General features: G+C 36.1%; 1 protein-coding gene across 1 annotated transcript in view; it reads right to left on the bottom strand.

The window, feature by feature from the left end:
• MON2 (MON2 homolog (S. cerevisiae)) overlaps positions 1-26256 on the bottom strand; it is a 179294-nt gene that overhangs the window by 140351 nt on the left and 12687 nt on the right. The window contains exons 2-3 of the mRNA XM_006859606.1: positions 13798-13861; positions 953-1080 (exon numbers count right to left, since the gene is read on the bottom strand). Coding sequence (XP_006859668.1) covers positions 953-1080; positions 13798-13861 — 192 coding nt within the window. The remainder of the gene's footprint in view (positions 1-952; positions 1081-13797; positions 13862-26256) is intronic.

Genomic DNA, 26256 nt, shown 5'->3' with positions numbered 1-26256 from the left:
CCAATTAATTATCTTTTAAAAAAAAGTAAATTTTTCTAAAATCTAATATCCCATTTACATACACTCAAATAGCAGAAAGCAGTTCTGAAATATCTAGTTAAAATCAAAGTTCATTTCTACAATAATATGAATGTATCTCATTTGGATATGTACAAATGATAGCTATACCGAAATTAACAATCTACTCCAGGTTCTTATTTATTGTTTTACCTACAACATACTACAGAAATAGTTAAATGCAACTCAAATTAACAATACATTTATAAACTCAAGTAAATGAGCTCTGGTAGAACAGTACGTTAATTAAGCACTGGGCTGCTCACCAAAAGGTTAGCAGTTTGAACCTACCAGCTTCTCTGTAGAAAAAAGACAAAGGTGGAGGCTGCTCCCATAAAGATTTAGTCTCAGAAAACCTATGAAGCAGTTCTGTTCTACAAGATCATCACGAGTTGGAATCAACTCAAGAGCAATGGGTGATTATAGTACTTTATGGAGTACACGATCAAAGTGATGTTAAACTTGAAGGCAGGATGCAGACTCACAGGAATTGGTTGGTTTTGTTTTTTTGTTTTACCAACTTAGGTTAAATACAAACAAAGCACTAAAGTTAATTAACAACAAATTATCAATTCAGATGATCTAGGAAACAAATCAATAATTTTACTTACCATTTTTTTTCAAAAAGTATTCATATTTAAATAACAATGCAATAATAATGAAAATTATTATCATCTATATTAATGAACTGTATCTTCTTAGATTAACATGACTAAAAAAACACACTTCATCTTTATTATTTTTAAGTGTTTAATGCAATATTTTTAAGTTAAGCCATATCCTTCAAGCACATTGCTATTTATAAAATTGACTTACTGTAAATATCATTCTCCCCTCATAAAAATTCCTTACTCCATTTTATAGTACACATTTCAGATAAAAATCTTCATATTACCTCAGAAACAACTTCATGGGACATGAGTCTCTGAATGGCTGCCAAACACAGCTGAGTAATCTTCGGTTCTTTGGTTCCACAACCCATTAAAAAAGGCTGGACAACTTCTGAGCTATTCTCTTTCAATGCTTTAGAACATATATAAAATAAGTTATTAAAGTTAACTCATACACAGAAATAGGTATTTTGCATAATTACAACCAATAATAATTTTAATAAGAACTGCAATATGAAAAATAAATGCCAAAAATATAAATCATATAGTGAAAAGTTAAAATATATCAGCTAAATGCAGACACAGTATCTAAACTACAGCCCTTACTACAGCTTTCCTCCTGTTCTCTGTCCTCTGTTCTCCTCCAACTGCTATAAACTCTTAAGGACATTTTAGTGTCTGGGGTCTCAGAAATTCTGTCTAGCCTCCGAGAAGCAATCTATTTCATATAGTACAGGAGGAAAACTAAGAATAAGAGTATATACTTGAGAGCAGAAATTGTTGTTGTTGTTAAGTGCCTTCGAGTCGGTTCTGACCCATAGCGACCCTGTACAGGATTTCCGAGGGTGTAAATCCTTACGGGAATAGAAAGCCACATCTTTCTCCCGCGGAGCGACTGGTAGTTTCGAACCGCTGACCTTAAGTTTCGCAGCCTGATTCGTAACCACTACGCTACCAGAGCAGAAATAGTAATTAAAAATAGTATGTGCATATGTGTGTAAACATATATACATACATATACATGCATGGGTTTCAAATAGTTCATGGAAAAATATAATTAACAGATAGTGGAATTTTTCCATGAAATTTCTGAAGTTGCCTCATATATATATAATCCCAATACATTTGTGAATGAATATTTTTTTAACTCCTTAGAATTTTCCTTTTACTAAGTTGACTCATTCAAAAGGTTTCATGTGGCACAAAAATATGAGACTAGAAAATGAATTATACATAATAAAATTTATAAAGTTCTATTATACAAATACACACTGAAACGGCAACCTAAAAACAATAAAACAGGTTTGTTACCCTCAGGAAATTTGAACAAATAACATAAAATTTAAAGTCAAAAGAGCATTTAACATGTGTTTGGTATATGTTTACAAAGGTATTAAATTCATCACTTATTTTTTTGAAGTAAAATAAAGACAAATCAGAGTTGTAAAAGTATTTTTCTAAAGAAACTTAGAAAAACCATTTAGAGTTATCATCAAATTTGCAAAATCAGTGTTAATTTTAGCATCTAAATGCTTTTCCCAAAGTCCCTTTCTGTTGTGATAAAGACTATATATAATCTCCTGTTGCAGCAAGCTGAGCAGTTTCTCAGTACGCCAGCATAAATGACTGATTCGCCATATTTAAGAAATGACAAATATGACTGGCAAAGAAGTATATTTCCAAAACGGGTTTATCTCATTCCCTGCTTTCTTATATATAACGATTTTGATTTAAACCCAGAAGCACAAATTTGTCATAACAATGTCTCAAACCACTGATATGATTAAATGATGATCATAAAGTTAAAATATATATATATGTGTGTGTGTATACACACACACACACTATTCTGAAGCAGTGGTTAAATATCCTTCCATATTCAATCCTGCCAGCAGTACTAGAATATGATATTCTGTCTCCAATGAACATTATTATTAAATGTTTGTCAATCAAATTTAAAGCTTTCAATACTAACAAAGTACATTTGTAATGCTTACGATGTTAATTTGTATTTCTTTTGAGCATCACAATAATCACAGAATTTAGGATTTAACTCAAGTGAAGCAGTAATTAGCTGGTAAGGTATCCTTCCTATAACATCATGCCGCCATTCTTTAAGGCATTCTAATGATGATGGTGGTTATGTGCTATGAGTCAGTTCCAACTCATTGCGATGCTGTACAGGGTTTCTGAGGCTGTAAACCTTTATGGGAGCAGAAAGCCTCCTCTTTCTCCTGTGGAGCAACTGGTAGATTCCACCTGCTGACTTTGTGGTTTTCAGCCCAACACGTAACTCACTACACTACCAGGACTCCTTATTCTAACAATAAGGGAAGTTAAAGGAATTTAGAAGAAAAAAAAAAGCAGCAGCAATGGTCTTCACTTTAATGTTGGCTGTCTAAAGTCTTCAAACAAATAAAAAGAGATCCATTCGTTTTTTAAAAATACAAATATATATTGGACTATAATAGTGTCATTGGTTTTTAAGACATACCATGAAGATAATATCATGAAGAAAGAAAACTAGTGCCAATTTAACTATGACAAGTTTTTTAGTCAGTTCAAATTTTTCTCATAATTTCATTCTTTGAGCCATCAAGAGCACTGGGTATTCCTCATTTCTTGAAAAATGATCTTATTGTTGCCTCTGGGGTTTCTATGTAAGGCACTGACACACATTTTACATGATTTGAGGTTGGAGCTTTAAAAATATAAATGTATGAATTATATTTTAGATTTAATTCATAATCTTATCATAAGATGTTAACTGAAAGATTTTATATAACAACCAGAGTGACATTTTAAACAATACATGTAACTATAAGACAATGATATAAACAGCTATGATAAAGGTCACGAATGTAAAGACAACTGCACCTCAATCTGGTCCACAGTGATTCTAAGATGCTATCAATTGAAGCTACAAAACTATGTATCAGGGATGTTAACCTGTGAAGAACGGGAGCATGGTGGCTCCATACAATAAGCAATGGACTAAGAACCACAAAGTCAATGGTTCGAGCCTGCCAGCTGCTTCACCTCAGAAACCCTATATAGTGTGGCTATGAGCCAGAACCAACTGGACAACATTTAACAACAATAACAAACTATAAAGAATAACTATATATTTGAATCAGTAAAAAAAAAGAAATCAGTGCAATACTGAATCATAACAGTTTCTCAAACAAAAATTAAGTTAAAGTATTTTAAAAACTTGTTTTAATGCAACTTAAAGGACTCAAAAATGTATTCCTCTTCTTCCCATTAATTTTTTTCCTCTCCAATTTATATGAAAATATAAAGGTCAAAAAGGAAGTTTCTATGTTAAACATAACTGATGATTAATAATTTTTTTAATCTGCTGGTCAGATATTTTTGAAACACAATCTGAAAATAAAAAATATATCTACCATATCTATAGTACAACTTGGTAAGAGAAAGATCATAAGGAGGAAAAAGTTACTGATTTTATTTTTCTTCTTAAAAAATTATAATCATCGTGTTGTTGTGTGCTGTCTAATCTGTTCTGACTCACAGTACTCCTGTATAAGGTTTCCAAGAGTGGATGGTGGGTTTGAACTACCAACTTGTGGTTAGTGCTTATCCCACAGTGCCACACCATGGATAGGAAGCAGAAATTGATCTTGCTCTTCTAAAGGAGAGATACTTTTTTCTCTCTTTTAATATAATACTTTCAATGATATGCTATTAAAAGGCAGTTTAAAAACCTTCCTAAGTCAAAAGTAAAAGTTACACAGTAATATAAATATCTTGCTTTAACCATTTTATATATCATTCCAGAAAAAAAAAGATTGACTTTTTTTAATCAAACCTGCCTCCATTTTTCATGAAAACATAAAAACAACTTTGGAGGAAAGAAAAGGACAAGATTATTTTCTATCTTTGTTGTTAAGTGCCATCAAGTCAATTTCGACTTATAGCAACCCTGTATAGGGTTTCCAAGGAGTAGCTAGTGAGTTTGAACTTCCAACTTTGTGATTCACATTGAACTTATGGTCTAGTGCTTATCTTACAGCGCCACACCAGGAACTCGATTTTCCACCTAAGTCCTTTAATAAACATGACTCTTAACAGAGCAACATTCTGTTTGACAAAGCAAATGATGCACCTTCACACACCTGAAAGAGATCCAGGAGGTCCCTAAATCCTAGGGGTTTCCTTACTTTGAGCAGTTTCACTGCCTAATTGTAGTTTTTATCCTGGAAAAAAATAATTAAACTAGGATACCCCACTAAGAATCACATTAACAGGAGCTAACAAAAGTTTTATTGTGATAAATTTAACAATCAGCTAAATAACAAATTTTAATTTTTGTGAAAGAAAATGTGACTTAGGAATTATTTCAGTCCTGAAAATGCTTAAAAATCTAGCTATGGGAAAGAATGATATCCCTAACAATATATATATTTTTAATTAATGCGTTCAAAATGTCTGAATATTTAATTGATTCAAGAATATGAAGACAAATAAAAACATTTGTAGGTTTATATTTAAAACTCATCAAATGATGGTATAATTGACTAGTAATTTACAATTCTTCTCTTCTTAAATGCTTAAGAGTTGATTCTAACTCATAGCGAACCTGTACAGGGTTTCCAAGGATCTGCAGGTGTGTTTGAACAGCTGAACTTGTGGTTTGCAGTCCAGTACTTATCCTACAGTACCACACAATAGGAAATTAAAACCTAAAACCTAGCTGGGAGTAGTGGGGAATCAAACTACAGAAAAACTACAAGAAAATAAACATGAATATTTATTAAATATGTGGAATGGAAAGAGCTTACTAAAATTGAGCAACAGAAAAATCAGAGAAATTAATTAAATTATATAGTAATAGAAAGTATCTGTGATACTTAATATCATGTGTCAACTAGGCTAGGCCACACCATGCAATTATCCCTGTGAGTCAGGCGCCTGCTATCTGACCTGCCAATTTTGGGTATGCCAATCCCTGCAACCAGGTGGGTCAGGAGAAGCCTCCAACCTGACACCTGACCCATGGATATGGGATTTACCAGCCTCCACAACTGTGTGAGCCACTTTGGATCAATAGTCTTTTTCTTCCTGGTATGGCACTGCAGGATAAGCATTCAACCACAAGGCCAGCAGTTCAAACTCACCAGCAGCTCCTTGGAAACCCTATACTGGGTCGCTATGAGTAGGGACCAACTCAGTGGCCCTTTAACAACAACAGTAATATTTATTTATATACATATGTATACGCTTCACTAGTTTTGTTTCTCTAGAAAATGTAGTCTAAATAGCATCTAAATTGTTTTAAAAATTAAAAGGTAAATGATCTGGGGGAAATATGATGTAAACATGATGGGAAGTTAATATTTTTGCAACATAGATTTAAGTCATTTACCTATTCAATTACAAAAAAAAGATTTTTTAAGTAATAATGTTAGCAAAAACATTATTAAAATACAATGATCTACTGTTGGCAAAAGCTCTGGAAACACAGTGGTTACGAATTGGGCTGCTAACCTCAAGGTCAGCAGTCGAAACTACCAGCCATTCGGCAGGAGAAAGATGAGGTTTTCTGCTCCCATAAAGAATTACAGCCTCGGAAACCCTATGCAGGGTCATTATGAGTAGGAACCTATTCCACGGTACTTAACAACAGCAAAACAACTGTTGGTAAATGTATAAACTTTTACAATATTCTCATAAAGCAGTGAGATGACATATTCCAAAAAAACTAAAACAAGTTCATACCCTTTAACTTAGTAATTTCAAATCATGGACTTTAACTTGAAGAATTAATTCTAAATACCGAAACATGCCTACCACAACCACACCAAAATCAAACGCATTGCCATCCAGTCGATTCAAAATCATGGTAACTCTGTAAGGCACAGCACAACTGCTTCACGGAGTTTTCAAATTGTAAATCTTTATAGGAACAGTCAATATCAGCTTTCTGCCAAGTTATTATTGTTGTTAGGTGCCATCAAGTCGGTCACAACTCACAGCGACCCTATGCACAGCAGAACAAAACACTGCCCGATCCTGGGCCAGCCTCACTACTGTTGCCACGTCTGAGTTCATCGATGCTGCCACTTGGCCAATCCATCCCGTAGGGAGTGGATTTTCTACCATAGTGGTAGAAATAAAGAAGATGGAAGGAATAGAGTCACTGTACCAAAAGGAAATGGTTGATGTTCCATCATTTCAAGAGGCAGCATATGATCAAGAGCCAATAATAATGAAGGACGAAGTCCAAAGCACATTGAAGGAACTGGCAAAGAAAAGGTACCAGGAATTGATGGAATCAAAATTGAAATCTTTCAAGAAAGTGAGGAGGCACAGGAGGCACTCACTCATCTATGCCAAGAAATTTGGAAGACAACTGTCTGGCTGACTGACTGTAAGAGATCCATATTTGTGCCCATTCCAAAGAGAGGAGACCCAACGGAATGCGGAATCTTTGGACAATCTCTTTGATATTCCATGCAAGTAAAGTTTTACTAAAAGTAATACAACGTTTCTGCATTACTTGTATGCTAAAAGCATACATTGACAGAGAACTTCCAGAGGTTCAAGTCAGATTCAGAAGAGGCCGTGGAAAGAGGGCTATCATTGCTGATATCCAATGGATCTTTCCTGAAAGCAGAGAATATCAGAAAGATGTGCTTTCTTGACTACACAAAGGCTTTCAATTGTGTGGCTCATGACAAGTGATGGACAACATTGTGAAGTATGAGTATTCCTGAACACTTAATTGTGCTCATGACAAATCTCTACATGGACCAAGAGGCAGCTGTCTGAACAGAACATGGGAACAATGAATGGTTTAAAATTAAGAAAGGTGTGCAACAGGGTTGTACTCTTTCACTGTACTTATTCAACCTGTATGCTGAGCAAATAATCCAAGTAGCTGGGTTATTTGAAGAAAAATATGGCATGAGGATTGGAGGAAGACTCATTAACAACCTGCGATACGCAGATGATATAACCTTGCTTACTGAAAGTGAAGAAGACAAAATATTTACTGATGAAGATCAAAGAGCACAGCCTTCGGTATGGATTGCATCTCAATGTAAAGGAAACATAAATCCCCACCACTGGACCAATAAACAACATTCTTATCAACGGTGAAAAAACTGAAGTTGTCAAGGACTTCATTCTTCTTGTATCAACTATCAACACTCATGGAAGCAGCAGTCAAGAAATCAAAGGATGTATTGCATTAGGCAAATCTGCTGCACAAGACCTTTTTAAAGTGTTGAAAAGCAAAGATGTCAGTTGAGGAAATCCTAGCCAACAGAATCCAGCAACACATCAAAAAGATAATACATCATGATCAAGTGGGATTCATATCAGGGATGCAAGGATGGTTCAACATTAGAAAAATGATCAATGTTATCCACCATATAGATAAGAAAAAAGAACCACATGATCATATCGATTGATGCAGAAAAGGCATTTGACAAAATCCAACATCCATTCCTGATTAAGTGTTGAAGAGCAAAGATGTCAGCTTGAGGACTAAGGTGTGCTGGACCCAAGCCATGGTATTTTCAATAACCTCATATTCATGTGAAAGCTGGACAGTAAATAAGGAACCATGGAAGAATTGATACATTTGAGTTATCGTGTTGGAGGAGAATATTGAAAGTGCCATGGGCTGCCAAAAGAACCAACAGATCTGTGTTGGAAGAAGTGCAGCCAGAGTGCTCCTTGGAGGCCAGAAAGGCCAAACTTCGTCTCTCATACTTCAGACATATTGTCAAGAGGGACCAGTTGCTGAAGAAGGATATCATGTTTGGTGAGGTGGAGGGTCAGAGAAAAAGAGGAAGACCCCCAGTGAGATGGACTGGCAAAGTGGCAGCCTCAATAGGCTCAAGCGTGGCAATGATAAGTGAGGTTGGCCCAGGATCGGGCAGTGTTTCGTTCTGTTATGCATAAGGTCGCTATGAGTCGGTACCAACTCGCTGGCACCAAACAACAACAACAACCATAGTGGCTAGTGGATCTGAACCACTGACCTTACAGTTAGCAGTCAATGCTTAACCAGCTTAGGGCTACTTTACTAACATAAAGGAATGGTTAAATAAACAACAATCCACTTACTGAAATATTATACAACTAAAAAAAAATTAAAAGATAGCATCAAAGAAAAATACTTTTAATAAAAGGTAGAATAAAATTACAATTTTTAAAAGCCAAGGATAGACATTAATGAAACACATTATACTGTAAACAAACTATGTCAGCACCCTCGCCATACAGGTCAATTTCTGATTTTATGCCTGGATTATAAACACAACCTAAGTCATCTATCTTAGTGATGTTACAATGAAATTGATCTTTCACACCACTTCAACCTCCTTAATGGCTTTCCATAAAGCTGCTTAGGCTGTCACACACTGTGCCTTCTGATCTCCCTGATACCTATTCTTCCTTCCATACTTTATATTCAAGCAAAAGCAGAATTTTTGTCAACTCATAGCGAACCTATTATAGGGTTTCCAAACAGTGGCTGGTGGGCTTGAACTGCTGACCTTGTGGTTAACATTTCAATGTTTATACTACACTGCCACACCAGGACTCTTAGAGTTGAATAGTATATACTCATATACATCAGCTGTTTTATACTTCATGTATTTGTTTAAACAGTTCCATTTACCTTCTATTTTTATGCTCACATCTACATCCTCTAAATGTCTGCCTAGCTTTCTGGCTTCAAGACCTAGCTTCTATTTCCAGGCTATGATCACATAGCAACTTTATGTATACTTTCACATTAGTATGTATCACATAGTATTAAAGTTCTGTTTATTGGTCTGTCTCCTTTAATACTCTGTAATCTGACAGATACAAACTAAAGAGGACAAAATTAAAATAGCTAATTATAATGTTTAAAATTAAAGAGGGTCAAAAAACACACAAGTGACAGCACATCAAAATGTGCATGCATCTTGGAGTGATTCATTTATTCAGCTTACATTTAATGAGTGCTTACCATTTTCCATTTAATGTGCTAAATACTAGCAACATGAAGAAAAATAAGATACCGACTCTGACTTTAGAAATTATGTCATCTAGAAATGAAAGTTTCTGGTAATGGGAAATACATTTTGAATTTGAAGGTCTTCAAAGGTAAATGGAGCAGCATGTATATACTAGAAAATGAATGGCACAAACATACTTTTCAATCATATTTCTTGAATTTCCATATAAATTGTGAATTATATTAGCTATGTTTGATCTTCCCTAGTGATTCTTTTATAATTATTTCCTTACTAAGAATATATTGCTTGATACAGACTATGCTAGTCTATAGGTGTCTACAGAATATTGCCATAATGTGTTGTAAAACAGAACATACAAATTAAACAAATTACCTTTTAGCACAGGAAAAAAAAAACCCTCAAAGTATATTGACTCGTTGCTACTTAAATTAGAAGAGTCCTGGTGTTGCGCTGTGGGTTAATGCACCAGACTGCAAAGTCGTGTGAATCGCAAGGTCAGCAGTTCAAGCTCACCAGTAGCTCCTTGGAAACCCTATACAGGGTCACTATGGGTCAGAATCAACTCTACAGCACTTAGCAACAACAACAAGTTAAATTAGAAACCTTTTAGTAATAAAGTCATGTAAATATAAAAAAGATGGAGGAAAACTGTGAGACAAGAACACAAAGCACACATAATGATTATGAAAAAATTTATATGTATATACTGACAGTAGCTGAAAGCCACAGGTAGAAATTACTGTTATGATTTTGGGTAGAGGTTAAATATACAATTTTAAAAGATAAATCAATTTTATTGATTTCCATATTTCAAATAACTATTCAAAAAGCAAATTATTTGTTTATGTAGGTCTTCTATAACACAAGCCTTTTCAAGTTCTAGTATGTTACATAAACTGGTATAGTGAAACCAATCAGCAATATATGGTAGACTAATGTAAGACTGAGGCATTTGGCCTTATAAATGAAAAACTATATTGTTCGATGTCATTTGCAGATTTTAAAGGAAAAAGAAAATTTGAGAGAATGATCTGTATATCTGAATCAGTGCTGACATTACCTGGCATAGCTTTCCCACTTATGTCAGCATTCATGACAGCAGTGAAAACAAAGAAAAATAATCAGTAAAGGAGAATGCTTAAAAGAAGGGGAAATGTAAAGCAAAAACTTACTCTACAATGTAAATAAACTTCCTTTGGAAAACAAATCTAAGAAAACTAATTTCAGCTAGAAATCTATGTTTACTATAACTATCAGACTGTTGTTAGTTGCCATCAAGTTGGTTTTGACTCATAGCAACCCTGTAAAAGGTTTCTGAGGAGTAACTGGTGAGTTTGAACCACTGACCCTGAGATTCAAACCAACCTTGTAATCCAGTGCTTATCCTATAGTGCCACATCAGGACTTCAAATTATCAGAGTTGTTGATCCTAATTAAGGTTTCTGACTTTCATAGCAACTCTCTGTATTTTTTTTAATATGCAGGGACATCTGAAAATTCATGTCATTACAGACTCACTTATTTAGTATCTTTGACATCCATTACTGCGCTAAAGTATATCCTGTGTTATCTTACAGTCTCAAGTACCATAGAGAAGTAAACATTTCTCAAGAAATAATAAGCTAACTAAACATCTGTCTGTGTTAATTTTGGAGTTAGAAACTAAACACTAATTTAAACTTCCTTATTTTTAAGAGCCTTTGATTTTCAAGATGGTGGTGGTCCACAAATATATCTATTTGTAGATGTCAGCTGCTATAAATACTTGGCAAAAAAAAAAAAAAAGACTGTTGATGTTTATTGCTATTAACTACCATGGAGTCCATTCCGACTCACAGCAACCCTTATGGTCGAGTGCTTATCTTATAACACCACAGAGTTTAAATTCTTATATAGTTCCTCAAATTCATGGCTCTGAATACTACAGGGAATAAAGTATATATTATTACTTGTATGCACAAAAAGATCTCTTCTAGCTTGACCTGAATAAACAGAATTAAAATGAAATTCACAGCCCTCCTGTTAATTTAGCATATATTGCACTTAACTGAGGAGTCCTGGTGTAGCGCTGTGGGTTAATGCACCAGACTGCAAAGACATCTGAACTGCAAGGCCAGCAGTTCAAGCTCACCAGTTGCTCCTTGGAAACCCTATACAGGGTCGCTATGGGTCAGAACTGATTCAACCAATTCAACAACACTTAACTGAATGAGCCCAAAGTTTTCTCACTCATCCTTGAGATGAACTAATTAAGATATTTTGAGTTGGTACTGACTGAACGGCACTTAACAACAACATTTAGGTGTACAATATTGGGACAGTGGCCCACTGAAGAAACTGAAAAATTTCCATCAAGTACAGAACCAATAAAAATTCAATTTCTAGAGAATAAAGGACTTACCATAATATCAACAATGAGAGTAGCAAAAGTAAATTACTTGTACTGATATCTTAATGTGACTGGATACAGTCTCCAATTACAAAAAATCCCAATCATAAAAAGACCAGTGACCATCAAATTGATTCCAACTCATACTTTAAACACTAATTTCCCCAGAGTATCTAATGCACCCAACATGCTTCTCCCCCAAGCCACTTGCACAACCCCCCAATCAAACCACACACACCTACGCTTTTCTCTATCATTTCACCACAACCCATCACAATATGCACAGAAACTAGCAATTGCTGTGAATAATGTTACAAAACTACTTGGTATTTTTATAGTCTGTTCAAATCAAAGTTGTGACAGACAGATGCAATTTAGGGTAGCTAACCTTACGAAGTCCTGGCATGGCACTGTAGGATAAGCACTAAATTGAAAGGTTGATTTGAACCTCAAGGTTGGAAACCGTTTACAGGGTCGCTATGAGTCAGAACAGACTCAATGGCACTTAACAGCAGCAGCCTTAAAGGCAAATTTTCAGTAAACCTAACTAGCCTAAGTGAAATCCACTTCTACCTCCAGTCCAAAAATGTCCCCAGAGACTTAACCTTTAAAATTAAATTTGAAATTATACCAATATGAGATTTATTGGTATTTTTTAAAAAAATTTAAACAGGTCTATGAGAGCAAAAGTTCTTTATTATATGGACTATATAAAACTTAACTTACTAGGACTGCTTTTCTCCTATAACTAGCTGAGGTTAACAGCACTGATGGAATTAGAAATGTAGATAGAAGAATCAGTGAAGCAAGCAATCATTAAGTATGAAACACCAGTAGGAAGATGGTTTCCAAAGAGTCCTGGATTTCAATTTGATTCTGCCATCAGAAATGTGTCTTTACGCAAATAACAAACAGTGCATCTCAATAGTCTCTTTTTAAAGACGAGAATAATATTTCCCTACAAGGTTGATGCATATAAAAACACAGTTTGGCAAAGTAGTGAAACTGGCTCTCAAATAACAGATTCTCATAAAACGCCAACTTCCCTCTTTTCTGTGTCCATTACTGTGGCAAGAAGGGAAGGCACCAAAAAAAGAAAGGACTAATCGGAGTAGTGAAAGGGTGGCAAAGAGAAACTCTAGAAAATTCCTCCTTGTTAACTATATTCCATCAAGAGGAAGTAGGAAAACACGTTTCCTTTCTTTTTCCCTTTTCATTCTCATTTTCTTGACTATATTGTCTTCATTCCTGGACTCAAATACAGGCATACCTCAAGATACCGCACGTTCAGTTCCAGGTCACCGCAATATAAGTAAAGCAAAAGTCGTAATAAAGTGAGTCACGAATCTTTTGTTTTCCCAGTACACATACAAGTTATGTTTACACTATACCATAGTGACCTGGTGTGGCACTGCAGGATAAAACACTGGAAATGTCAAGGAAAAGGGGGTTTAAAACACTAGCCACTCCTTGGAAAACCTATACAGACGGTGTCACTATGAGTTGAAACCAACTTGATGGTACACAACTGTTCTGATTTCAGAGAATATTTTAAATAATCATCTCTGGGACACCCAATCAATCAAGTTATAACTACTGACTTACATTTTATGTATCATTATGAATAGCATGAAGAAGAGATTCTACTAAAAACTGATGGTATGTATTTTTTTAAGATTCACCTTTTGGTATTAGTCAAATTTTCATTCACTGTTGAATTTTTAATATAAAACATTACCTGTCAAAATTTCGGTGTTTCGGGCAGCTATTGTTTTAACTTTTATTATTCCTGATTCAGCAGCCTGCAAGAATAAAAATAATTAGAATAAAAGACTTACTATTAATATGAATTATCCAGGGAACAGAAATCATACATGATGGATAAAATCTCAAGCACAAATAGTTACTAACACCTTTTTTATTTTCAAGACACAGATATTAAGCCTTGTGGTAACATATACCTTAAATATAGTCAAAAAAAACTAATGAAAAATCTTCCACAAGACACGAAAGCACTGAAAAAGAAATCAAGTAAAACTACTGCTTTAGGCTGTTAGCACCAGTTGTTTTGTTTGTTTTTTTGAAAGTAGATATCCACAAATTTTATTTTTTACCTTGAGTTTTTAGTCTTTTTTTAAATGTACCTAAATAGGTCACCATAGCTGGTAGTACTTGGAAGGCATGTAGACTTTTACAGATTGCCATGCATACATAAGAACTAGGTATCCAATAGTAACCATTTGCTACATGCACATAAATTAAGCAATTTGATATGTGGTTAGTTCAAATTGAGTGCAAAATAAAAATCCAAAACCAGTTGTTATGAGTTTATTCTAAATCTTGGTAACCCAACTGAAATCTATTAGGGTCTTAAACAGCTGATTTTTCAGAAGATCCTCTGGGTGGACTTGAATCTTTTGGCTAGCAATAAAACTTCTTAACTCTTTGCACCACCCAGGGACTCCTAGATGCAAATTACACATTGGATATCAAAAACTTAATATGAGAAAAAAAAGTCAGTTTGAACCACAAAGTTAGTAGTTCAAACTCACCAACCACTCCCTGGAAAACCTATACAGGGTTGGTATGAGTCGGAACCATCTCGACGGCACTTAACAACATATTAGGTAAAGTGATGGTTAAGTACTATAGAGATCAAGTCAGGCAAATCAGAGTGGCAGCGGTGGTAAAGAATTCCATCTTCTTTCTCTTTTGGCTAACCTCGTGTTTTTAGGAATAACAGTTCTGGAGAAATGTCAGGGGGCAATTTCAAAACATCAGTAATTAGTGACATGCTTCAAATGGAGTCCTGGTGTGGCTCTACAAGATAATGCACTAGACTGCAAGGTCGGTTTGAACTGCAAGACCAGCAGTTCAAACTCACCAGTCGCTTCTTGGAAACCGTATACAGGATCGCAATGAGTCAGACCCAACTTGACAACACTTAAAAACAACAACAATGCTTCAAATGGCAAACTTGTGAGTTATAAACTAAGAAGGTGACTTGCTATGAGTGATTATTTATTAGGTATTAAAAATGGATGATGCATTGTCCTTTTAGTGACTTAAACACTCTATTCTCATAGAATAAAAGGTAGTAAAACACTGTCACTGGCTATGACAGGTTTAATACAAGAATATCACAACTAACATTAAATTATGTTTATATGGCACTTTATTGTTTTATGGTTGTTTTACATCACATCTTATTTGATCTACACAAGGTGTGCAACAGAGAGGCAAAGTGTCTTATCTAGAATTATTGGGAGGTGAGGGAGCAGAAAGAGTAAGATCAAGAAACAGGGAGCCCATTTAAGAAGCTATTGCAATAGTACAAAAGCAAGAGATAAGGGTGGACAGGCCCTAGGTAATAAGTGATCAGATTCTGGATATATATACTTTAAAGATGTACAAATTCTAGTATATTCTTACTGTAAATATTAAATAAGTTTGAAATTATTCACTCAGGTAAATTTCCTACTGGTTGGTTGGTTGGTTATGTGACGTGGAGTAGGTTTAGACTCATGGCAACCCTGTACAGGGGTTCCCAGGCTGTAAATCTTCAGGGGAACAGAACACCTCATCTTTCTCCTGTGGAACTGCTGGTAGTTTTAACTGCTGACCTTGAGGTTAGCAGCCCAACTCATAAACCACTATGCTACCAGAGCTCCTGGAAATTTCCAACTAGAGTGTTGAAATTAGAATGTGTTCACAGAGGCTTCTTCCATCATCACTTTCAAATGTTTAACTTTCTCCCTCCTTTCTTTACTGTGGCCTATATTCAGCATATCTTTATGCCTCTGTGTCAACAGAGATTGGTCAAACGGAATCTTCATAGATTCCAAAGTGATTTGCCCAGACTTTCTGGATTCCAGTAAATAAAACTTTCTTAAGAGTTACCAAAATCAGTCCTACAGTGTGTTAGATGCTATATTTCAGTAAATGATTTCAAATTTTTCAGACCCTATTTTGATTTCATTAGCAAAATAAGTTTGCCCACGTATATGCAAATATATTTAAGAAATATTTTTATACATATAAACAATAAAAAGGAATAAGTAGTGCATTTTTTGTGTTTTATTTTAAGTTGTTCCATAACAGGAATTTAAACATATATAAATAGTATTTTCAATCACAGATTCAAGAAATCTCCAAAACGACTTTTTTTTGGTCTTGGATGTCATTAAAACTATAGTTTCTCATTTTTTACATCCACGTGTCTATTGTCAAAATACTTTCAAAGTATAGCATATTATTCTCAAGGCCCCCTACACAGCTAGAAAGTTCCACTACCAGTGTTTATTGGAAACATCTAAATATCAGGGTTCCTCAACCATTGCAGTGTTACTTATTTCATCCTACCAAGGACGAGTCTACCTCTCTACAAATGTCCTGTACAAACTGAAATCTTCAGTCTCAGGTTTCCTTCTATGTATCAAAAATTCTCTGTGTGAAGAAGAGTCATTAACTTCTTAAAACAGTATCCCATTAAGTAATCAAATACAGGGAAATGTGTATGAAATTTTAAAAAGTATCTTGAGAATTATAAATACATTATACCATTCCTTAAAGTTCAAAATGATATGTTCATTATTTTCTTTAAAAGGAAAGCAGGCACAAAAATTAAGTTCTACATCCTACTTTGGTGAGTGGCTTTGGGACCTTAAAAGCTCATGAGCTGACATTTAAGGTGCAACTACTGATCTCTCCATGTGCATAAAAAAGAAGAACGATGAGAACTGAAGATGCCTGAAATAAATTAGTCCAAGGGACTAATGGAACACGTGAACATCAGTCTGCATGACTCTGAGAGCAGAACTAGATGGTGTGTGGCTACCACTACCAACTGCTGTAAAAGGGATCACATTAGAAGGTTAGTATAGAGTGGGGAAAATGTGGAACAAAACTCAAAATTATTAATGGTCAAAAAGGGAACTTAAATTGCTGCATATGTTTTCACCAAAAACAAATTAAAAAAAAAATTGTACAGCATTATTTACATTACAATGACTCATTCTTGGTTGTTCAGTATGAAAATGTTAAGAATAAAAAAATAAAATTTGACCCATAAACAATCAGTGACAGAAAAATCACAAATATACATGTAAAAATGCTGGCACCCAGTGGATTTATTTTGACATAAGTCCCTCATCAACACTGCTTTCCAAAGGCAAATTCTATAAAAGAAACTGGCTGCTCACCAAGAGATATCATTCAAAAACAACAAAAATAATCAGCCTTTCTACAATTATGTGCCTTTTTATCTTTGCTTAGTCTACTTTTGAAGACAGAAACAGCACACACACACACAAAAGAAGACAACTTCACATAGTGAGCTCTACAGCAACTATTAAATAATTTTCCATTATAAGATGTATTTTGAAAGGGTATGCCTTTGCAAAGAATAGGTATAAATACATTTAACAAAGAAAATTGTCCATTATTTCTAAGTTTTTACTACATTAAAAAAATCAAAGAACCTACTAATATCTTATTTAAAATTTAAAGGAAAAAGTATTATCTCATGAGCCCACCTAGTCACTGACAAATTTAAAAATGTACATGTTTTTTTACAATGAAGACTGAAGACGCTTGGAATCAATCAGTCCAATGGAACATGTGAATATAAGTCTCCATGACTGGGACCACAAAAACTAGATGGTGCCTAGCTACCACAACTAACCACTGAAAGGAGCATATAAGTTAAACCTATTTAAATTTGTCAGTGACTGAATGAGTCCATGAGATACTACCTTTTTCTTTTAAATGATGTCCTTATACATCTACTGTCTCAGTAGAAGGATGAAAGACAAAACTGTATATAGAGAATTTCTTAGAACATATTATAATAGTTTAAGTTGATGAGACCTTGAACTAAAGGTAGAAGTAGAATTCAAGAAGAAAAATCATACAAGATATGTTAGCAAAGTAGACTTCGTAGGAGATTTTTGATTTGTAGGATAAGGGAGACAGAGAGCCAGGTGGTGCCTGCCTTCAGTGACTGAATAGATGCTGCTGTTGTCCATAAAAATAGAGGTTATAGGAAGAAAAAAGGGGGGGGGGCAGGTTTCTCTGGCACCAAGGTGGAGCTGCTTTTTTTTCTTCTTCTGGACAGAGGTATATGATGACATTTGTTTTGAGCATCTTGAATTTGAAGTACCTTTTTAGATAATGTAGGTTCATAAACCCTGTAATAGCTTAAGAGACAGATTACAAAGAAGAATATAATTTAAAAGTCATCAGGATTTAAAAAGCAACTGAGACCATGGAATTATGAGATTACCCAGTGAAGTTTTTGAGTGAGAAGAAAAGTGAGACCAAGGATAGCCTAAGTGAGTCTAGAAAGAGGAACCAGTAAAGGATATTGAGAAAGAGGAAATGATGCTTCTTGTGGGATTAATTTTAAAAATGAGATAGAGATAACAGACTACCTGTTGTAACCCATAGTAGCAACGTAACTGATTCACCCATACCCAGAACAACAGAATTTACAACTCTTTTTTTCTCTCTCTCTTTTCAGCATATGGGCTAATTCAGGAAAAACTACTATGTTTACTCTGAGTAGTCCTCCTTTGTTTGTTGTTGGTATGTGCCATGGAGTCGTTTCCAACTCATAGTGACCCTGTACAGGGTTTCCAAGGCTGTAAATCTTTATGGGAGCAAAAAGCCTCATCTTTCTCCCGCAGAACAGCTGGTAGTTTCGAACTGCTGACCTTGCAGCTCGCAGCCCGATTCGTTACCACTACGCTACCAGAGCTCCTTGCCGAGTAGTCCTCCTAGAAGAATATAAAGTATCTGATTAGACTGGGGAAAGGTGTCTGTTTCCTGCCAACATGATGCAAAATGAATTGAGGACTTATCCCCTTCCACCTTGGGTATGATAATTCCATCAAAGGGAGCCAACCTCAGACATACAGAGTATGAAGAGTTTAGGCTCTTGAGGACCCATGTAACATGTATGAGAGGTGAAGATGTATAGGCATTTTCTGCTATCACATCATATATGCATTTATGGAAAACCTGACATTCTGCAAAATGGCACTCAAAAATAGCATGGATTAGGAGAAAATAAATGTGAGGATTCCCCTTAAAAATCACTGCAGCTTTGGTCTGACTGGTGACCATGTTGGTCACCTATAAGGGGAAGTGAAGGAAAAACAGCAATGAAGCTGTGAACTAAGTCCTACCACGTTCATTAGACTCCTGTGAACCCGGGTGGAGATTTGGTTGGCCAGCAGTGTGGCAAGACCTGGGGACTCGTGGACCCAGAGAAAGTGACATAACCACAGAGGACTAGAGTGGGCAGTGAAGCATCCAGCTGATAAGAAGTAAGGGAATATGCACAAGAACACCCACACTTGCAGATAATACCCACTTGACCTGGTTTCAAGGACTGAATGATCAGAACTCAACTAGAAAAAGCAATAAGAGGGAAAAAAGAGTAATCTGATACAATTTGCAAGCTATGGATGCAAAAGAGGGAACAAATTTTTACAGCGAGAATCAGTCCCACCCCCTCCATATACAGAGTAGACAGGGATTGGCAACTTAGACATTAGCTACCCAAAATGGGGGAGCAACAAAGGCAAGAAGTGACTGGCTTACAAGCTTTCAAGAGGGAGCCTAGATCCAGAGGGCTCTAAATTATATTAATTCATAAATGCAAGAGGAGCTGAAATAGGAGAATTATAGCCACCAAAGTGAAGGGAAACACTTTCAGTTTAGTTGCTACAAAGGCAAGAACCCTTTCCATGCTGTTTTAATTAAAAATTAAGAGAATTTAAATTGAATTCCTGCATCCATTCCCAGAGTGTTCAGAAAAAATCTGTGTTGAAAAGAGTGCAACTAGAATGTGCCTTAGAAGTGAAGGTTCTCATATACTTAAAAGAACATCATGCTTGGTAAAGTAGAGAGCCAGTGTTAAAAAGGAAGACCCTCAATGCCATGAACTGACAAACTGGATGCAACAATAGATTCAAACACAGTAATAACGATTTGTGGAAGGCATAGGACTGGACAGTTTTTCTTTCTGTTGTACTTATGGAGTCGTTATGAGGAGTCCTGGTGTGGCACTGTGGGATAAAGCATTGGACCACAAGGTTGGCAGTTCAAACCCGCTCCTTGGAAACCCTTTACAGGGTTCTCTGTGAGTCGGAACCAACTCCATGGCACCTAACAACAGGAAATGGAAACAACTAGGTAGCACCTAACAACTTCCACCCACCCTATCTTGCTCTTTACTGACTGTACTTCCTTTTTTGTGTCTACCTTAATTGAAATCCACTTCCACTTCAACTGCTTCAATTTTAGCAAGGTAGTTACTCTATTGTTTCTTTGTATTCTTGGTATCCCCCTAAGGCATCCATTCCAGCCATTTGATTATTACATAAAATGTCCAAGTTATCTCCCAAGGTCTAATTAGCATAGTGGTTAGGAATCGGGCTGCTAACCTCAGGGTCAGCAGCTGGAAACTACCAATTGTTTCCTGGGAGAAAGATGAGGCTTTCTGCTCCCGTAAAGATTTACTGCCTCAGAAACCCTATGCAGGGTCACTATGGGTCACTATGAGTCGGAACTGACTCCACGACACTTAACAATTATTGTTTAGGAGTCCTGGTGTGGTGCTGTGGATTAGTGAGCCAGACTGCAAAGCCTTTTGAATTGCAAGGTCAGCAGTTCAAGCTCATCAGCTGCTCCTCGGAAACCATTACACAGGGTCGCTATAGGTTGGAACCAACTTGAGGGCACTAAACAACAATTATTGTTTAAGCATGGTTGACAAAGCTGCAGTGATTTTTTTTTTTCCACATTCTAATAACAGTAATTTATTAATGCATCTTGATTACATACTTGATCAATTTAAATCTGAAGATATTGGTAAAATTCTTCAATTTCATCATCACTGTCTTTAGTGGTTGGTGCATAAATTTAAATAGTAACAGTAATAACTGATCTTCCTTTTAGGTATCCTAGTGTGGCACTGTGGGATAATGCACTGGATCACAAGGTCAGCAGTTCAAATTCACCAGCCGCTCCTTGGAAACCCCATACAGGGTTGTTATGAGTCGGATTTGACTCAACAACCCTTAAGAAAAATAGCAACACATTATCCTATCACAGACAGCACTGTAATTCTAGATAGATCTTGAAATGTTATTTTTGACAATGAATGCAATGCCAATTCCTCTTCATTCCCAGCACACTATATGATGGTCTAGTTCTAATTGGCCAATACCAGTCCATTTAATTATCACACTAATACCTAGGATATCAGTCTATACATTCCATTTCATTTTTTGATGACTTCCAAATTTCCTAGATTTCCTTGGTGCATTCCACATTCTGATTATTAATGGATTTTTGCAGCTGTTTCTCTTCCTTTTGAGTTGTACCACATCAGCAAATGGAGGTTCCAAAATCGTAACTCGATTTATGCCTTTAAAGTCAACTCTGTTTTGAGGAGACAGATATTCCAGTCTTCTAGTACTATATCTGATAATGTTCTGCTGATATTCATAAGATTTTCAGTGGCTAATCATTCAGAATGGTCTGTATTTTATTCTTTCTAGTCTGTTTTAGTCAGAAGCATTGCTAAAACCTGTCTCCTATGGCTGGCCATGCTGGTATTTAAAACACCGATAGCATAGCTTCTAGCATCACAGCAACACACAAGCCAGCACAACAGCATAAACTGACAGATGAGTGGTAGACTTGGCATATATTTAAACTTGTAATACTGTATCAACTTTTTTTTTTACTTGTATACTGAGTGAAGGTTTACAGAGCAGACCATCAGTTTTACATTTAATAAATCATATAGTCTGTTTCATTACAATGATTACAATTCCTCCATACAGTATCAGTTGACAGTATTTATTTACTTCTACTCATTTTAACTCTTGTATTCCTCCCGTGTCTCTTGCTACCTTCTTTCCTCTGCCAACCTACCTCTTATATACTGCCTGCTCCATCATCCACATTAACATGAATCTAGCTCATGAATAATTTTATTTCCCCTTTGAAACTATAATAGAATGTTAATTAAGAAAACCTTTTAACTTTTTTCAACAGTTGTTGTTGTTGCTAAGTGCCACTGAATCTATTCCAATCACAGTAACCCTGTATAGGGTTTCCAAGGAGTGCTGGTGGGTTAGAACACACAAGTGGTCTCAAGTAGTATCTGTCCTTTTGTGACTAATTTCACTCAGCATAATGTCCTCCAGGTTCATCCATATTGAAATGTGCATCACAGATTCAACGCTATTCTTCAATGTTGCATAGTATTCCAAATGTAAGGAGTTTCATTATAAATGTAAGGAGGTTTATTCCTAAATTACATGTTGTTATTGCTAAGTGCTGTCGAGTCCATTCCAACTCATAGCAAATCTGTATAGTGTTTTTGAGGAGCAGCTGATGGGTTTGAACTGCTGACTTTGTGGTTACAAGTCCAGTGCTTCTCCTGCAGTACCACATCAGAGTCCACCTAGCATACAGCAGCCACATTAAAATGTTACTAATTATAAAAAGTATTAAATAGTATCAAAAGGACAAAGTTTTTAATGTGTAAAATGACAATTTAAATTTACTTAAAGGGGGCTTTCTTGACTCACTAATTTAAAAATTCAGAGGAAGTATGGTTCTGTCTTCTTCCATGGGTAGGTTCATCCTCTTATTGATTCTACTCTTGCAACAAAAAACCAGTTGCATCCATTCTGTACCTCATAACTTCACATGCTACTATCTAGTGGAAGAGAAAGGGACTCTCTCAGTCTCGAGAAAAAAGCAGCTGCGTTATTTTTCCAGAAGCAATCATTCTATTATGTGATCTGGGCAGGAATGGGGGTGGGTGGGGGTGGGGAGGAAGACCTGTAGTGGGGAGGGCTACTTGTTTAAAGCAATCAAGGTGCCTTGAAGCTAGGAATGAGATGAATTCATTTAAAGCCACATAGTAGAAAATGAAGGCGAATGCAGTATATCACTGAAGGAATTAAGAAAGAATAGATTCTAGGGAAGCAATTGGTAACTGACCACTACTAGAGAGACTCATACAAGCAGCAGTCAAGAAATCAAACAACATATGGCACAAGGCAAATCTGCTGCAGAAGACCTCTTTATAGAGTGTTCAAGAACAAAGATGTCAGTGTGAGGACTAAGGGATTGCCTGACTCAAGCCATGGTATTTTCAGTAGTCTCATATGTATATGAAAGTTGGAAAGTGAATAAGGAAGACCATACAAGAATTGGTGCTTTTGAGTTGTGTTTGAGAGGATTAATGAAAGTACCATGGGCTGCCAGAAGAATAAACAAGTCTGTGTTGGAAGAAGTGCAGCCCAAATGCTCCTTAGAAGCCAGGACGGTGAGGCTTCATCTCTCATAGTTCTGACATATTGACATCCTGCTAGGTAAAGTAGAGGTTCAGTGAAAAAGAGGAAGGTCCTGCCACACCCCCAACAAGATAGATTAGCACAATGGCAACAAAAAGGAGCTCAAGCATAACAATTATGAGGATGGCACGGGGCCTAACAGTGTTTCAGTCTATAGTGCACAGGGTCATAGGGTTGCTATGAGTCAGAACCAACTCAATGTGCCTAATAACAAGAGATTTGTACAAATTTGGAAGAAAAAGGTTTTCTTAAATGCTGTCTCCCTTCACAAGTTTCCTAGCTCTTTTTTGTTTTTAAAGCATATTTTTTCACAAGATCAACAAAGAATAGAACCTTGGAACTAAAACAAATTTATAAAAAACTTAAAATAATTCATATGACACAGCATGATACAAGATCTAGGGAATAATGGTGAAAATCAAGTTAATTAAAACATAGAATAATGGGCTCAGTCATGAGACTCTTGAGAGGCTTGAACCAGGTTATCTGAAGAGATGTGATTTTAGATGCCAGGAAAAATGAAAACTGTAAAGCCAAGGCCACACTTGGGAATACTTCAAAAATCTGTAACACTCCCAAGAGGGCAATATGCTTATAAAACAATTACTACATTGAAACCAGTAATTGAGACGTCTGTAAAATTCAACTATTATACAAATCCAAGCTTTAAAATATATGACCTCTTAATCAAAACCTATGGTTCCTAACCATATAAAATGTAATCAAAAGACTGAAATACAGAGTTCACTTCAGATGACATTTATGGTATGCCTTTTCCTTTAAAAAAAAAAAAAGTAACTACATCACTTTTCTGGGACAGCGTCAACATCAGCAAAAAAAGAGTGAAAAACAAGAGCAACTTATATCTGTATAGAAGTACCTAAAGTTTCATTATATACGAAAAATTTAACCAAAATGACTTAAAATTCCTAACCACATGTCATACTGTTCCAACAAGTGTTGCCAACTTTTCTGAAATTATTGTGACTCACTTATTTTAGCATAAAAAACATGGATATACTCTATTATGCTTACAGAGATAATAATGATGATATAAGGAACAAATTTCTCTGAAAAATATCAAGAAGAAAATGACTATAGTACATTATAAACTACCAAACCAAAATAACTCCCAAGTAAGAATGTAAAGATTAACTACATTTGACACTGCCAGAAAGATGAAGCTTTCTGCTTCTGAAAAGATTTATAGTCTTGGAAAACCTGTAAGTCTGAATCAACTTGATGGCAGTAGGTTTGGTTTTTATATACAATTCAAAGAGCTCTGGTGGTGCATGGGTTAAACACTGGGCTCGAAACACAAGGTCAGAGCTTCAAACCTACCTCCTACTCTGGGAGAGAAAGAGACTGTCTGACCCCGTAAAGAAACCCTAGGAACACAATGAGTCAAAATCAACTCAATGGTAGTGGGTTTGGTTTGGGTTTATATACAATTCAAGAATCATAGTAACACAGTGGTTAAGGTGATCATTTGCTAACCCAAATGTTCACGGTTCGGACCCACCAGCTGCTCTACAGGAGAAAGATGTGGCAATCTGCTTCCATAAAGATACACAACGTTAGGCTACTACAAGAATAAGCAAGTTATTTACCGGGAAGCCATCAAGGCAAGCAACCAAGTCCCTTCAGTACAAACTCCTGCTCCAAGATTGAAACTCAAAGGGAACACATGAGCAGGCATATAAGCTTGCTGGTCTATTGGTGAATGGAAGAGGGGGAATGGCAGCAATGAAGAAATGGGCTGAGTATAACAATGGTCTATAGATTCCCACTGACCTGGAGATGAGGACGAGAAGAGGAAGGGCTGGCTGATCCAAAGTGTTGTGAAACCTAGGGACTCCTGAGTCCATGGACAAGGACATAGCCACGGAGGGCTAGAGCTGAGAGTGAAGCATCCAGCTGATATGAAGTGATGAGAGACACACAAGAACACCCATACTTGCAGATAGTACCCATCTGACCTAGCCTTGACGGCTTGATAATCGGAACTTGACTAAAGGAATATTTAAAAAAAACAAAACTATTTTTGATAAAGAACACGAGGGTAAATTGCTATAATTTGATGAACTTGACCTATACTCATGGATGCTCAAAATACCAACTGAGAGGGAAGAAGTCTTCATATCAAGTATCAATGCTATCCCCTCTGTACACGATAGATAGGGCCAGGCAACTTAGACAGTGGCTACCTAAAATGAGGGGGTGATAAAGGCTCGAAGTGACTGGCTTACAAAGTTTCAAGAGGGAGTTTAGTTTATAAGTGTGTGGGAGAAGATAGAGTCCCCACTGAATCATTTTCATCTTGTCTAGATAAGTCTGGTGAAAAGAGATGGGGATGAGATACTTATGATTCAATAGTGAGTAACTGTTATCATGACTACTTGGGACTGTTACAACTGTAAAGGTAGAAGTTTTGTAACAACAACGAAGGAGTAGTTAATCTTACAGTCCAGAAACAGAGGACCCTATGACCATCAAGGGAGAAGAGCACTAGCAGAATGCGGGACCTTATCCAGAGAAGCAGCGACACCACAGACAGAGGCAGAGATGGGGACAGGGAGAGATAGAGAGCAGTTGAGGACTCTAAATTCATGGGAAGAGAAGGACTGAGAGCTGGCAGCCAGGAGGCAGGCTTGCAGAATGTGCCCGTTGGTGGTGTAAATTATTATATATACCTGAGTGTTTAAATTTAAAAAAAAAGCTAAAATGAATACAGAGAAATACTGTTAACTGGTAGTACATGGAGGAGGGGAATATAATCATTGTAATGAAACAAAGTATATGATTTGTTGAAT

This window comes from Chrysochloris asiatica, unplaced genomic scaffold, assembly GCF_000296735.1.
Source record: "Chrysochloris asiatica unplaced genomic scaffold, ChrAsi1.0 scaffold00033, whole genome shotgun sequence".
Classification (NCBI taxonomy): Eukaryota; Metazoa; Chordata; class Mammalia; order Afrosoricida; family Chrysochloridae; genus Chrysochloris; species Chrysochloris asiatica.
This window is presented reverse-complemented; position numbering and strand designations above follow the sequence as displayed.